Source organism: Calidris pugnax, unplaced genomic scaffold (genome assembly GCF_001431845.1).
Source record: "Calidris pugnax isolate Ruff unplaced genomic scaffold, ASM143184v1 scaffold351, whole genome shotgun sequence".
Taxonomy (NCBI): Eukaryota; Metazoa; Chordata; class Aves; order Charadriiformes; family Scolopacidae; genus Calidris; species Calidris pugnax.
This window is the reverse complement of record NW_015091067.1, coordinates 410,964-426,857: the sequence shown is the minus strand read 5'-3', so window position 1 is coordinate 426,857 and position 15,894 is coordinate 410,964. Positions and strand designations below refer to the sequence as shown.

The 15,894-nt window shown below is 38.1% G+C and overlaps 1 protein-coding gene across 2 annotated transcripts in view; it reads left to right on the top strand.

The window, feature by feature from the left end:
* The window catches only part of TOPBP1 (topoisomerase (DNA) II binding protein 1), a 49,067-nt gene that overhangs the window by 23,790 nt on the left and 9,383 nt on the right, over positions 1-15,894 (top strand). The window contains exons 7-19 of one of the 2 annotated variants that reach the window (XM_014956961.1): positions 1,263-1,442; positions 2,222-2,391; positions 2,931-3,094; positions 3,623-3,870; positions 4,150-4,469; positions 7,916-8,088; positions 9,071-9,282; positions 10,553-10,845; positions 12,505-12,678; positions 13,738-13,847; positions 14,732-14,855; positions 15,204-15,353; positions 15,840-15,894. In XM_014956961.1, coding sequence (XP_014812447.1) covers positions 1,263-1,442; positions 2,222-2,391; positions 2,931-3,094; positions 3,623-3,870; positions 4,150-4,469; positions 7,916-8,088; positions 9,071-9,282; positions 10,553-10,845; positions 12,505-12,678; positions 13,738-13,847; positions 14,732-14,855; positions 15,204-15,353; positions 15,840-15,894 — 2,373 coding nt within the window. The remainder of the gene's footprint in view (positions 1-1,262; positions 1,443-2,221; positions 2,392-2,930; positions 3,095-3,622; positions 3,871-4,149; positions 4,470-7,915; positions 8,089-9,070; positions 9,283-10,552; positions 10,846-12,504; positions 12,679-13,737; positions 13,848-14,731; positions 14,856-15,203; positions 15,354-15,839) is intronic. The other variant, XM_014956962.1, reaches the window with a different exon arrangement.

Genomic DNA, 15,894 nt, shown 5'->3' with positions numbered 1-15,894 from the left:
AGTTGGGGGTGTCCCTGCTGACTGCGGGGAGGTCGGACTAGATGACCTTTGGAGGTCCCTTCTGGCCTGGGCAATTCTATGATTCTATGAGAATCCTAGAGGTGATAGAAGAATAAAGAAAACCTGATTTTTTTTTGAGAGAGCTGGATAGGATTTAATTTATATCATAGAATCATGGAATGGTTAGAGTTGGAAGGGACCTTAAAGATCACATAGTTCCAGCCCTTCTGCCATGGGCAGGGACACGTCCCACTGGAGCAGGTTGCTCAAAGCCCCATCCAGCCTGGCCTTGAACACCTTCAGGGATGGGGCATCCACAGCCTCTCTTGGCAATCTGGTCCAGTGTCTCACCACCAGTAAAGAATTTTTTCAGAATATTTTACCTAAATCTGCCTTCTTTTAGATTGAAGCCATTACCCCTCATTCTATCACTACATGCCCTTGTAAAAAGTCCCTCCCCATCTCTCCTGTAGGCCCCCTTCAGACACTGGAAGGTCACTATAAGGTCTCTCTGGAGCCTCCTCTTCTCCAGGCTGAATAACCCCAACTGTCCTCTGCCTGTCTTCATAGCGGAGGTGCTTCAGTCCTCTGATATCTTTGTGGCTCTCCACTAGATTCACTCTAACAGGTCCATGTCCTTCTTATGTTGGTGGCTCCAGAGCTGAACTCCAGGTGGGGTCTCACCAGAGTGGAGCAGAGGGGCAGGATCACTTCTCTCAACCTGCTGGCCACGCTTCTTTTGATGCAGCCCAGGATGCTGATTGAAATTGGATTGTGTATTAATGAATGGTTTTTAGCTGGTCTGTTTGTGCCTTCTGAACTCCCTACTAAGAGAACTCCCTTTCTTTCTCTTGGGAAGATGAACGGATTGTAGTTTTACTGTGAGAAGAATGGGAAGGTGGTTTTTTTTTCCCCAATTTCCTTCCCTTTCCCTATGGGGCAATATCCTGGGACTTTTAAAATTTCTGCCCTTCCCCTCTCGCTTGAAACCTTTAAGCCTTTTTTTTTTATTAATTATTTTTGCATTAGTGCCCTGTCATACTGTACTCATGAGCTAGTCATCAGTGAGATTTTTTGCTCTAACTTTATTTAGAGAATAAATAAGTAGCTTTTCAGAAGAGTTCAGGATAACATAACTTGCATGTCAAAATCAGTTATTTGAATTTCTGGATTTTTTGTAATGTCCAGCCATCTTTCAGTGGTCACTGTTTAGTGTTAGCCTTTTCCTGACTTGTGATTTTTATTTTGTTTACATTTGAAAGGTCAGAAGTATGAATGTGCCAAAAAATGGAATGTGCACTGTGTGTCTGTGCAGTGGTTTTCTGACAGCATCGAGAAGGGCTTCTGTCAAGATGAGACGATGTATAAAGTAGAGGCTGGATCAAAACTGAGCCGTACACCCTGTACGTCAACACCTACAAATAACACCAGCAAGCCTGATAGTAAGTAAGACCTTCTAAAATATGTTAAAGTAAGGTAGGAAACATTTGTAGTAAGGAGGAATAACTGTTTCAAATTTGTAGGGTTTGACACCTTCTGTGTCTGGGGTTCTGATTCTACTTATGCTTAAAACACAACAGATTACTCTTATGCACGTTGAATACTCCAATATGTGTAGACCTAAAACATGTTAATAATTGCTTAAAAAGTAAACTTGAATTAGATGATTGTCTGCTAAAGAATCAGTAGTGTATAATCTCTAAGCCCTGAAAAAGCACAACTGTTCATACATTTTTATTTAAAACAATGTCTGTTACGAATTTAATCTTACAGCAGTCTTAGGGGGAAAAATTCTGATTTTTTTTTTTAACTTCAGTTTATTATAATTTTTTCTATTGTTTTTCTTCATATATTTGTTTTTTATTTACTCTATTCTACTAACAGAAGGAAAGTTAAAAGCACTTTGTAAATAAACATTGTAGCGTGAAAGACACAGCCGGTTTTAAACATCTCTTTCCAAATGCCTGCTAATGACTGCTACTTCAGGAAATGACTGAGTAGGAGCACTGTAACCCAACTGCACTGCCAACAGAGCACTGGGAATTCAACTTGGGTATTTAACCAAGGTCATACTTACCTAGGATTTCTTATTCTTCAGACTTTACGTGTCCTCCTAGCATAACAAAATTGTAGGTGGCAGTTTTGTATTTTGGTTAGTGAAGCGGCAGAGAGAGATGAGCCAAAACTAATGCATCTGTTTTCATTTTAATTTTATTTAAAGATCATACCCTTTCGGACGTCAGCCACATTTCCAATATCAATTTGAGTGGTGTTAATGAAACAGCATGTAGTTCTGCTATGAGCAGCAGACTGGATCCTCTTCCTGATGAGCTGGAAAACGTGGATATAAGTTCTTTTCGAGCCCCTGACGATCTGTTAGACGGATGTCGAGTATGTTTAACAATGTATACTTCAAAATGTTCAGTCTTAGCCCTGTGGAAGCAACTAGGTTGAAGCTCTGGCAGTTGCTGCTTAATTGTTGTCTCATCATCAATAGCAAATGCCAACATTGTCCACATGCTGTAGCTTGCGTGTGTGTCTACCTAAATATGTGTGTGTATGTGTATAATTGTATTAAGTATGTAGTATAAATATAAAATTATATATTTATAGGCATAAATATTTAAACACTGCAGGTTCTAGAATTGTCGTGTGGTTTTTGGGTGGGTTTTTTGTTTTGGTCGTATGATTTCGGCTGGGGGTTTATTCCGTTAGTAAATACTGAAGTTTTGCTAGATCAATTTGCGAAGATAAATTAATCCAATTCTAAATGCTTAACTTTTTTGCTGCTTCTCAGAAGCTGCATCACTGGCTCTGCACCACTAGAACACAGGTTCCACAGCAGTCACATTATAGCAAAATGGCCTACTTTATTTTTTTTCTTTTTTTCTTTTTTAAAAGCCTTTTTTGTTGCTCTCTTCTCTTTGTAGATCTATCTGTGTGGCTTCAGTGGCAAGAAGTTGGACAAGATGAGAAGGCTTATTAATTGTGGTGGTGGTGTTCGATTTAATCAACTTAATGAAGATGTTACCCATGTCATTTTGGGGGAAAATAATGATGAGCTGAAACACTTTCTGGACAAGACAGCTCACAGGTTATGATAACTATACTGCTTAAGGTCTACTGCTGCCTTGTTTTCTTTGTCCCATCACGTTGTAAACAGGAAAGCATGTATTGATTTGGAGATCCTAAATAGTTCTTGACTTAAATGAGAAAACTTACAGCTAGTCTTCATAAGTACATCCTCATGGATTCTTGAATTTTGAGTAGCTGCGAGTCACTTCAGTGAGCAGAAAAGCAAGTATTCTTTTTGGTGAAAAGAGCTGTTAACTTGTATTTGCTAATTATTGAGGAGGAACGATTTGGCAACCCAGCAGTGGCAGATATAATTTACATTATAGAAAACAAGTATGAAATTCTCTGTTCTCAAACTGATCTTGAGGCACAAGTATGAAATTCTCTGTTCTCAAACTGAAAAAGAAAATCTTGAGGTTTGTAAAGTTTGCTTAGTATTAGAGGTACAAACTTTAGGTGTGTATATACTAGTATTTGCAGAGTGGGAAAGAAGAATCGCGGTTTGGAAACCTGCTGTAACTTGTTTGTATAACACTTTATTTTATAGGCCTCATGTAGTGACAGCAAAATGGTTGCTGGAGTCATTTAGTAAAGGTTATCTACATCCAGTAGAGCAGTATATCCCTCTAAACTACCAGCTGCTAGAGAACCCAATTTTGGAACAACATGGAATGAAGTCAATTCTTCCCAAAAAGACCAGTCTCTCGAAGAAAGAAGCTGTGAATGTTATAAAGCACCAGAAAGCTACTGACGATGACTTCCTCTCTCAATATGTAAATAATAATTCTACATTAGGTACGTTCTAGTCTCAGCATACATAAAAGGTTTAATTGCTCAGAATTAGGATTTGAGCTTTGCAGCATTTGCTTATTAAAAAGCTAGCTGCATCTAGTATGTTAGCTTCTATATTGTGTTTTAGAAATCAAATTAAACAGGCCTATGTAGAGCAGTTTTTAACTAAAACCTGGCTGAAAACAGCAGAATACTGCTGTTTCTTCATGAGATTATTTTGACTTTTCTTTGTTCTTGTCAAGCAATTACTATTGTTGGTTGCTTTTTTTTTTTCCCTTTCAGATGTAGCTGAAAAACTAACATCGACAACCGTCAGTGATGTTACTCACTTGACTGTTCAAGGAGAGAATCAGTCTTCCATCTGTAATGGTTCTTTGGGAGAGTCTTCTGCACTGACTGAACAAGGCTTATTTGCCAGAAAGAGGTTTCTTCTTTTGGGTTTTGGTGAAGAGGATGAGTCCTGCATTTCAGATATTATAGTGGAGAATGCTGGGAAGGTTCTGTCACTGCAAAGCAGAACCATTGCAGACTATGCTGTGGTACCTTTATTGGGGTGCACGGTGAAGCTGACTGTTGGTGATGTTGTCACAAATACGTGGCTGGTAAGGGAGTTACACTTTCAGTTCCCTGAGTAAACAGGTATCTTTATTAGAAATAGGTCTTGTCAGAGTGCAGAATTATCTGTGGTTTTTTTTTTTTCCCTTTCAGATGTAGCTGAAAAACTAACATCGACAACCGTCAGTGATGTTACTCACTTGACTGTTCAAGGAGAGAATCAGTCTTCCATCTGTAATGGTTCTTTGGGAGAGTCTTCTGTACTGACTGAGCAAGGCTTATTTGCCAGAAAGAGGTTTCTTCTTTTGGGTTTTGGTGAAGAGGATGAGTCCTGCATTTCAGATATTATAGTGGAGAATGCTGGGAAGGTTCTGTCACTGCAAAGCAGAACCATTGCAGACTATGCTGTGGTACCTTTATTGGGGTGCACGGTGAAGCCGACTGTTGGTGATGTTGTCACAAATACGTGGCTGGTAAGGGAGTTACACTTTCAGTTCCCTGAGTAAACAGGTATCTGTATTAGAAATAGGTCTTGTCAGAATGCAGAGTTATCAGTGGCTTAAATGTAAGTGAGGTACTGAGACATGAGCTTTGTTTCATTTGAAATGTACTAAATGAAAGCATGAAGTAAGGTCATCTTTTGTCTGTTTCACTTTCTTTTCTACAGGCTTGTTAAATAGGACTTCATTGTCATGACTCAAAGGTTTATATGTGAGTCTGACATCGTTCTCTCTAAATAATGAATTGTAGGAGGAGCTAGACGACTAATAACGATTTCATATGCTATCTTTGTGCTTACTTGTCTTGTGCTTTTTACAGCTTTTTAAGCTGTGGCAAAAGAGCAAGTCAGCTTTATAGGTCAAAGTCAAAAAATATTAACCATGTTTGCCAAGAGCAGGCACGTGGTGTACACTGCTGTTAATATTTTTCAGTGCTAGGTAATTTTCTGTGAAGTAAATCTGTACAGACCCTCAGATCACACCTTGAACTGGGGGCTGATTAGTAAATACTGAAGTTTTGCTAGATCAATTTGCGAAGATAAATTAATCCAATTCTAAATGCTTAACTTTTTTGCTGCTTCTCAGAAGCTGCATCACTGGCTCTGCACCACTAGAACACAGGTTCCACAGCAGTCACATTATAGCAAAATGGCCTACTTTATTGTTTTTCTTTTTTTCTTTTTTAAAAGCCTTTTTTGTTGCTCTCTTCTCTTTGTAGATCTATCTGTGTGGCTTCAGTGGCAAGAAGTTGGACAAGATGAGAAGGCTTATTAATTGTGGTGGTGGTGTGCGATTTAATCAACTTAATGAAGATGTTACCCATGTCATTTTGGGGGAAAATAATGATGAGCTGAAACACTTTCTGGACAAGACAGCTCACAGGTTATGATAACTATACTGCTTAAGGTCTACTGCTGCCTTGTTTTCTTTGTCCCACCACCTTGTAAACAGGAAAGCATGTATTGATTTGGAGATCCTAAATAGTTCTTGACTTAAATGAGAAAACTTACAGCTAGTCTTCATAAGTACATCCTCATGGATTCTTGAATTTTGAGTAGCTGCGAGTCACTTCAGTGAGCAGAAAAGCAAGTATTCTTTTTGGTGAAAAGAGCTGTTAACTTGTATTTGCTAATTATTGAGGAGGAACGATTTGGCAACCCAGCAGTGGCAGATATAATTTACATTATAGAAAACAAGTATGAAATTCTCTGTTCTCAAACTGATCTTGAGGCTTGTAAAGTTTGCTTAGTATTAGAGGTACAAACTTTAGGTGTGTATATACTAGTATTTGCAGAGTGGGAAAGAAGAATCGCGGTTTGGAAACCTGCTGTAACTTGTTTGTATAACACTTTATTTTATAGGCCTCATGTAGTGACAGCAAAATGGTTGCTGGAGTCATTTAGTAAAGGTTATCTACATCCAGTAGAGCAGTATATCCCTCTAAACTACCAGCTGCTAGAGAACCCAATTTTGGAACAACATGGAATGAAGTCAATTCTTCCCAAAAAGACCAGTCTCTCGAAGAAAGAAGCTGTGAATGTTATAAAGCACCAGAAAGCTACTGACGATGACTTCCTCTCTCAATATGTAAATAATAATTCTACATTAGGTACGTTCTAGTCTCAGCATACATAAAAGGTTTAATTGCTCAGAATTAGGATTTGAGCTTTGCAGCATTTGCTTATTAAAAAGCTAGCTGCATCTAGTATGTTAGCTTCTATATTGTGTTTTAGAAATCAAATTAAACAGGCCTATATAGAGCAGTTTTTAACTAAAACCTGGCTGAAAACAGCAGAATACTGCCGTTTCTTCATGAGATTATTTTGACTTCTCTTTGTTCTTGTCAAGCAATTACTATTGTTGGTTGCTTTTTTTTTTCCCTTTCAGATGTAGCTGAAAAACTAACATCGACAAACATCAGTGATGTTACTCACTTGACTGTTCAAGGAGAGAATCAGTCTTCCATCTGTAATGGTTCTTTGGGAGAGTCTTCTGTACTGACTGAGCAAGGCTTATTTGCCAGAAAGAGGTTTCTTCTTTTGGGTTTTGGTGAAGAGGATGAGTCCTGCATTTCAGATATTATAGTGGAGAATGCTGGGAAGGTTCTGTCACTGCAAAGCAGAACCATTGCAGACTATGCTGTGGTACCTTTATTGGGGTGCACGGTGAAGCTGACTGTTGGTGATGTTGTCACAAATACGTGGCTGGTAAGGGAGTTACACTTTCAGTTCCCTGAGTAAACAGGTATCTTTATTAGAAATAGGTCTTGTCAGAGTGCAGAATTATCTGTGGTTTAAATGTAAGTGAGGTACTGAGACATGAGCTTTGTTTCATTTGAAATGTACTAAATGAAAGCATGAAGTAAGGTCATCTTTTGTCTGTTTCACTTTCTTTTCTACAGGCTTGTTAAATAGGACTTCATTGTCATGACTCAAAGGTTTATATGTGAGTCTGACATCGTTCTCTCTAAATAATGAATTGTAGGAGGAGCTAGACGACTAATAACGATTTCATATGCTATCTTTGTGCTTACTTGTCTTGTGCTTTTTACAGCTTTTTAAGCTGTGGCAAAAGAGCAAGTCAGCTTTATAGGTCAAAGTCAAAAAATATTAACCATGTTTGCCAAGAGCAGGCAGATGGTGTACACTGCTCTTAATATTTTTCAGTACTAGGTAATTTCTGTGAAGTAAATCTATACAGACCCTCAGATCACACCTTGAACTGGGGGCTGCTTTAAGGGAGCCTCCAGGGTTGGAAGAGTAGTAACTGAACAGTTCCAAATAATGCCTCAGTATATCAAACCTGACAAAATTAAAATTATCTAGAAAAGAACTTGTCTGATTCAATGGGAAATAGTTTGTCTCAGGTGTAATGATGGAAGCAGGATTGCTTATTGTTGAGTCCATGAATGCTCTTGCACAGTTGCTGAAATATTGTTGGCTTTGTTGCTGTTTGGCTTGATTTACATTGTTATCTCTTTCACTTTCTTTAAGATAACCTGTGTGGAACAGCAGCTCCTTTTAGATCCACAGTCCAATCCACTTTTCACACCAGTCCCAGTAATGGAAGGAGTTACCCCTCTGGAGGACTGTGTTCTTTCTTTTAGCCAGTTCACTGGTGCAGAGAGAGACTCCCTGGTTTATCTGGCAGGACTGCTAGGAGCCAGGTATGTCTTCTGTCACCATTCCTTCTTGTTCCTAGACAGCCCGTGTGATGAAATCCATTTATGCATTTCATTTCTTCTTTTACAGGAGTAACAAATATTAGAGTTAAAGCTCTTTTGGATTCTATTCATTTACAAAACATAGTGTTGAAGCAATGTGACATTATTATATAGTACTTTTATTTTCCTCTCCTTTAGAGAAATATAGTCACATTCACACATCCTAATTTTTACCAGAATACGCTCAGTCTCATACAATGACTGAGTCTCAGTAGCTTTTTGTTAAAAAAAAAAAAGTCAGTTTTTCAGTTGTCAGGCCTTCTGAGCTGCTCTTCAGTTGTCCAGGAGCAGACCATTGTTCCTTGTCTTCAGCACTACCTGGTTCAGCTTCATAACCAGTGATAGTGCACGATTTCTTAGGAGCTGGGTAGGTGAACTATTTGCTCCTAATTCATCAAGATCTTTGAAAAACATTAAGAAAAGCATTGTTAGTCATAAAGTGGCAAAATTGTATAGCTTAGAGTATCATTTGATCTGATTTGTAGTCTGAGCTAAATTTTTGTGCTGATGAGTTCTCAGTCCTGCAGTCGTCTTGGAAGATTGGGTCCTTAATGATAAGAGAAAAACTGTAATAGAAAGAAAAGTATTGTTCATTTTGAAATGATGCTTGTTGGCTCCAGAAAGGAATCCTGCCTGTCCCATTAATCTTGCAGAAGAATATTAGGCCCAGTGTATGATTTGGAGGTGGGATATGTGATGACTTCTGGAATATGAGAAATATTATGTTTTCAATACTGATAGAAGCAAAACATTATTGTTTAATATTTTTTGTGTGTGTAGGTTAGGCTGTCAAGTGCAAAGTGGATGGCCTTAGATAATTCTACTGGTTCTTCTTCGTTGCTTGAATGCATTTTATAACAGTATGAACATGCTCTAGATTAATTTTGTTTATGACTAAATGAATGTTTTATTAATCTAATTTTAGAGTCCAAGAATTCTTTGTGAGGAAAGCCAATGCCAAAAAGGGAATGTTTGCCAGTACCCATCTGGTGGTGAGAGAGCCGGATGGTTCCAAGTATGAAGCTGCAAAGAAGTGGAATTTGCCAGCAGTCACTGTGGCTTGGCTTCTGCAGTCTGCAAGGACCGGAAAGAGAGCAGATGAAAGCAAGTTCTTGGTTGAAAATGCAGAGGCTGAAGGTTGGTTCTTAGCAAGTTAGGGAATATGATTGTGTCATTGCACTGTTTGTTCATGATAAGAAAGGCAGGTATGATGAAGTTTTTTTTCCTAGTACCTTTAAATTATTAGAGCTAAAGGATATTTTTCCAAGCATTTTTTCCATATTTTTTTTTTTCCTGATGTTGAGTCATGATAGAAAGGATAGTGTGTTTGCTGTAAGTCTCTTGGAGCTAGTGGAGTCTTGTGGTTATCAGTGGGAATCAAGCTCAGTGTCTCAGCTTAGTCCTTTTTGACATATGCTGCTCTGTAGATTGCGTAAGAATTGAGGACAGATGCAGCTTAGAACTTCATACTTGTTGATATGCAGTGATGTGATGCCCCTCTACTCGCTCCTTCATGCCTACTTCATCTTCTGATGCTTCTGCTCCTTTTCCAGTTATTTCACACCTTTTATTTGGCAATATTTCTTCCATATTAAGATGCAGACTGCAGTGATTTAATACTGAATGTTAGCAGACGTGTTTTACCAGTGCCCTTGTGAATTAATTATATGGGTCACTAAATCAGAGGACAAAAGGTATGTTACTGGCATAGGCATGTCTTATCTGTATATTACATTTTTAAGGAAAAGAAGTGGGGGGGCATGGGGAATGAGCAGTGAAACGTAAAAGCAATTCTTGTACTAATATTTTAGGCTATAAAGATGATGAGTCATGCTTATCTAGGAGCGTTCATGATGAATAAGCTTTAAAGGCTTATTCCTGGCTAAATCTTGATCCTAGTGATCCAAAGGTGGAAGGGACTGGAAGTGTACATAGTGACCCAAGGAGATGTGATTCAGAGTCATGAATGCAGAAGAAATTCTATGTTGCATGGCAAGTAAAGAGCCAGGGAGAAGGAGTTACCTTTAATGTTGAAAGGGAATGATTTTTTTGTGTGTTACATCCTTTTTCTTGGATTTGTATTTTGATAGTTGTTGTACAACATACGTGAGCTACATAGATATGTGTGGAACTGCAAACAGAGTGAGAAGGCCAGGGGTTGCTAGCTCATTTTCAGACACTTAGGGTCAAGTTCAGTACCAATGTAATTCAAATTAAGCAGATAACTAGAAGAGACACAAGATATTTTTAAGAATATGATTGTCAGGGACATGGAGGGGATAGGAATTTTTTTTGGCAGGAAAGGAAGGTCAGATGAACTTTCAGTTGTTGAAATAAAAGCGCATGCAAGATCTGTGTTCAAAAGAAAAATTAGATTGCTTGTTTGTTTTCTTTGTTTCCTTTAAAGATAAGGAGAGTTCCATTACTCAGCTTAGCAAGACACCAGCAACTATTAAATCTCCTGATTCAGAACAACCTACTTATCTGCTTGAAGCTGGAAAAAAAACAGCTGTGACCCCTCTTGATATCAACAGGTTACAGAGTAAAGCTTTCCAAGCTGTAATCTCTCATCATATTGAGAAGAAGACAACCCCTCTTGTGCAAGGAGGGCTGCCACAGAAAGAACCATCTTTGCATCTTGATACACCATCAAAATTTCTTTACGAAGACAAGTTCTTCAAGCCTTCCTTTGATGTAAAGGTGATCATCTTTGCAAATTTTTTAGCCTGTAGAGCCAGTAGGGTTAAAGATGCACATAAACTTAAATACAGCACAGAAACCTGTGCTTACCCTTTTTCATGGTGTTAAGATACGGGCTTTCCATTTTGAATAAACCTAGAAAAAGTGGCTCTGTTTGTGTATATATATTTCTGATGACTTGTGGACTAAAATTATTGACTAGTGGATGTTATAATGTCCTTAACGAAGCTCCTTTATGCTTATTGCATCATATGCTCCTGTGTTCTACACCTCACACAGTACACAGTTCTTTACACCTAAAGGCTGAGAAATGCAACAAGGCTTATCATTGCTCCAGATAATTGGAAACAAGTGCTTGCTTGTTTTTTAATGAGATGTTTTAATGTAATAGCTTTATAGCAATTACAAAACTGTTATTGCAAATTGAAAAATGCATTGGGGTTTTGGGTTCATTGTCTCATTCTGAAGGCCCAAGAGGCTAGAAAATCTTTGTCTTAATACAACAAAGAAATCGCTGACACTTAAAGAGTATCTGTGCTGGAATAGCTCTGGAATGACTCCAGTGTGCTTTGGAAGGTTTCAGGTTTGTTTTTATTTTTGAAGCCTCAACTGAAAGATGAATGCACTGAATTCTTGCAAAGTTGTTGGGGTTTTTAGAGGGTTATTTGTGGCTTGGTTGTTTTGCTGTGTTTTTTTAACCCCTCTGCCTGCAATAGAACAAAACATGTATTACAGAACTAGGAGAATCTAGTATTCTTTTCAGTTAGTTCTGCTTCATGAAGAGAAGGCTCCAGGGAGACCTTACAGAAGCCTTCCAGTACTTAAAGGGGACCTACCGGAAAGATGGGCAGGGATTCTTGTTCTTATTTTTTTTGCCAGGGATTGTAGTGATAGGATGAGGGGTAACATTTTTAAACCAAAAAAGGGTATATTTAGAATAGATACTGGGAAGAAGTTCTTTACTGGGAGGGTGGTGAGGCATTGGAACAATTTGCCTGGAGAAGCTGTGGGTGCCCCATCCCTGGAGGTGTTCAAGGCCAGGCTGGATGGGGCTTTGGGCAACCTGGTGTGGTGGGAGGTGTCCCTGCTCATAGTGTGGGGGGTTGGAACTTAGGTGATCCTTAAGGTCCCTTCCAACTAAAACCATTCTATGATTCAATTGGTATACTCTGCTTTTTGAAATCTAATAGTTCACCACTCTGATAATTTTCAAAAACAAAATATTCTAGATCAAAATTTCTCTTTTTCAAAAAAGGTCAGTAAGAGACCCGGTATTTTAAAGGTGCAGATAAAATCACATACTCATGCAACTCTTGTTGGGGGAGGTATTAGGAAATTAAAGTAATTCTTTGGGGTTGGCCACTTAATTTTGCATTTAAGGTAGTTTTTATTGATGTCGGTGAAAAGAGAGATCAGTAATCTATTCTCTTCCTGTTTTAGTTTTGCAGACTTTAAAGTTAGGATTGTCTTGTACCACTTTTGTGCAACAGTACTACAGTAGCACTTGATAGCTGTTACTGTAGTACACTCTCCTGCTTTAGGAGTATGAAATCTTACTACAGACTATATTAGTGAAACTTGCACTTGAGTGAGAATTTTGTAATGCATTTGTGAAACTCAGTCCATTGCTTTTTTTTTTTTTTTTTTTTTTTTTGGTAGGATGCTCTGGCAGCTTTGGAAACTCCCGGAGGTCCTGATCAAAAAACCAGGAAACTGAGCACACCTCTCTCTGAAGTCATTGGCAGAAACTTGAAATTGGCCCAGGCAAACAGCACACGGCATGCAGTAGATCTTACTGCCAGCCCTCAGTTGACTGTTGCACAGCCAGAAGTGGTAGGAAATACTGATTTTGAGTTTCTGGAGCATAGGCTTAATTGAGAAAACGCCGTATCTTTTGTGATTTAAGTTACAAAGGAGCTTGTGAATTGTGCTTTGTGATCTATTTGAGTAGAAATCTATATGATTATGCATTCTTCAGTGACAGTTAAAGGAAGGTAAGATAGAAGAGTTTCCTTCTGGAAGGCAAAGAATTTTAAAACCTTTTTCTACTGTTTGTACTATTATCTTGAATATTAAGCAATTGCTAAGCAACATGGCATATAAATATGTACCGGTTTAGACCTTGTAGTATTGTGATGAGAGGATTTCATCACACTTAAGAAATTCTCAGGCTCAAGATGAGCAGGCTTAAATATTTTTGTCTTGGACTAAAATTAGGAGCTCTATTTTAATATACCTTGTCTTTTCCTATCTTTCTCTGTAAGTTGCTGCTCTCCTGCTTACTAGGAGGCACAAGGTGTGATCAGTTGCTTATTCCCTTATATAAACATATTATGTTATCCCTTCTTGTAGTCATCTTGCCTCTTCAGTCTAATCTACCCTAGTGAGAGAAAACAGAAAAAGATGTAGGAGGAAAGATAGCTTTCATGTATTGCTTGCCATGTTAGTACACCGTTTACTGTAGAGGAGGGGCAGGAAAGCTAATAGCCTTTGGCAAGGGAAGTCTGGCACTTCTTAGTTTGTAGCTCCTCATTCTTACTTTTTTTCACTCCAGTACAATGAAATTCTTCTGTGGCATTAGGTTTGATAGTTCCCTGATTGCAGCATTCAGGAAGTGCTCAGTCTGCGATGGAAGGAGCAGAGTATTTTCCAGGGAGACTGGTTGAGAGTGAATCTTTTGTCTTTTAGATTCCTAGTGTGTGGACTGGTAATAGTGCTGGGTTTTGACCATGGAGTCTGGGAGAAGCAAAACCAGAGAAAATGTGTTTATCTTAGTTTTGTTGTTACTGCATATTTTACTGCATGCTTCACTAAATATTAAAGTATTTTTGTTATTGATAGAGAAACCTTCCAAACCTGACTCTCCTGGTTTTGTTCCTGCTGCTTGAACAGGAAGAAGAGCCCCAGCCTCTTGCCGATGTGGTTATATACGTTAGTAAAAAACTGAGTAAGAAGCAAAGTGAACTGAATGCAGTAGCAGCTTCTCTTGGGGCAGACTACAGGTATTAACTGATCAAAAACATCTCCTAAGCTTCTGCACCGATAGGACTTAAATACGATTCTTTGCATTCTAGTATGCTTTGTCTACGTGACCTTTTGCTATAGTTAAACATTAGATTTCACCATCTGTAACAATTTTGATTGCAAAATAAGGCCGTCTGCTTCTAAAGTGAACTAAGGCCATCTTTCCCCACTGCATCCGCAGTCTCTGTGTTCTTGATGAGTCTATCTTGGAAAGACTGTTTGTCCTGAAGTGTTCCCAAATTGCAGGGTTTTTTTCAAATTTGTTTTCATCCCTTCTCTTTTAGAGCAAACTATGAAACATGTTTAGCTTTTGGGTAGTTTAAAATTTGCTTTATATTTTAGATTTTGAATCTGATCTGAATTTGTGTGTTTCTCCCTGGCTTAAAACTAATTATTTTACAGATTGTAAGCATGGCTAAGTTAGTGTGCTTAGAAAAGCTTAGGAAAAATAGGATGTCATGAAGAGAAACCATGATCTAATGTTTGTGATTGAAGACAGAATTCTGCTCTCTCTAAATCTAATCTATATATTTTGTTACTGACTTCTGTAATAAGTGTTATCATTCGCAGTGTGGATGAGGAAGTTGCCTTTGTGTTAGTAGTAGCTTAGAAGCGCTGAAGCTAGTTGCATTAGATAGCAAATACTAGTTTTTTATCGGTTTAAATGTTAGAATCCCACATTTTGTTTATTTTGAGCTTCTAGAATCAGTATTTCACTTGCAGCTCAGTATGTCAACAAAAGAGAAAGCTCTCTCATCATGGGTCACCCATTCTTTTCAGAAACTGATTTGAAACTCCACTTAAATAAAACCAAACCAAAAAATCCTAAAGCAAACTGCCTTCTCTTTCTTTTCTTTTCTAGATGGTGCTTTGATGACACAGTAACACACTTCATCTACAAGGGAGGACAAAATGACAACAATAAGGAGTACAAATCTGTTAAAGAACGTGGTATACATATTGTTTCAGAACACTGGCTTTTAGAGGTATGGAGTTTGCTTGTTCCCTTATTAACAGTGAAGGGAAACGTAGGCTTAAAAACAATTCTATAGCAGTGGATTTTCTGTTTGCATTTGTAGTGCACATGTACAGGAAATGATATTTTACATCCTGCTTTGAATTTATAAATTGAGCTATCAGTTTTCACTGATGTACTGTTACCTTGTTCTCCGTGAGGAGAAAAGAAATTCTCTTCCATTGACCATTTCTGCTACATGTTTCTCAGAATGAGAACCACATTTTTCTCTTTTACTTTTTATATGTTTAGATGTGGATTTTTTTCTTTTATCTCAGTCAGGTTCTCATCTTTCTTATGTTAACTGATGTTATTTCAGAGTGCCCAAGAATATAAACGGCTTCCTGAGTCTCTCTTTCCTCACACTTACAACCCAAAAATGAGCCTGGACATCAGTGCAGTGCAAGAGGTCAGGCTCTCTTCCTCCAGTAAACTTCCATCAACTGGAAAACCAGCAGAGGAAAATGAGGTATAATGTGTGATATGAATTCATGTTCCATGAAGCAGTTTGGATGCAGTTAACTTAATTGTTATATTAACATATTAATAAAAGATGTTGATGCTTATTCAGCGATGCCCTGAATCAGGTTTAGCTAGTAATTAATAGTACCTATTGCAAATGTTCATTAAGGTTTTTCTGTGTATGTAATATTTCTCTTCTAAAGCAATGGAGGGAAATGCAGGCATTTCAGGATTAGAAGTGCATGCCAAATTCGAAATTATTTCCAAATTAGAAATGATGCTTTGTCTTGTAGGTTGCGAGATCCAAGGTGGGAACTTGCCTTAGTAGACATTTAAACTGTGGAATAGGTGTTGTCACTGATGCTGCTGGTCACTGTTTTACTGTCATTGCTGTAGCAGAAAGGTTAGATTTACTCTAAAGCAAGATTAATACTCTTCAGAATTTATGCATGTGTTGAACATGGGTTAAAAGCAAAAAACTTTGGTGTTTTAGATTATTCCGGTGGGCGAAGATGATGATGATGATGAAGATGATATAACTACTGACC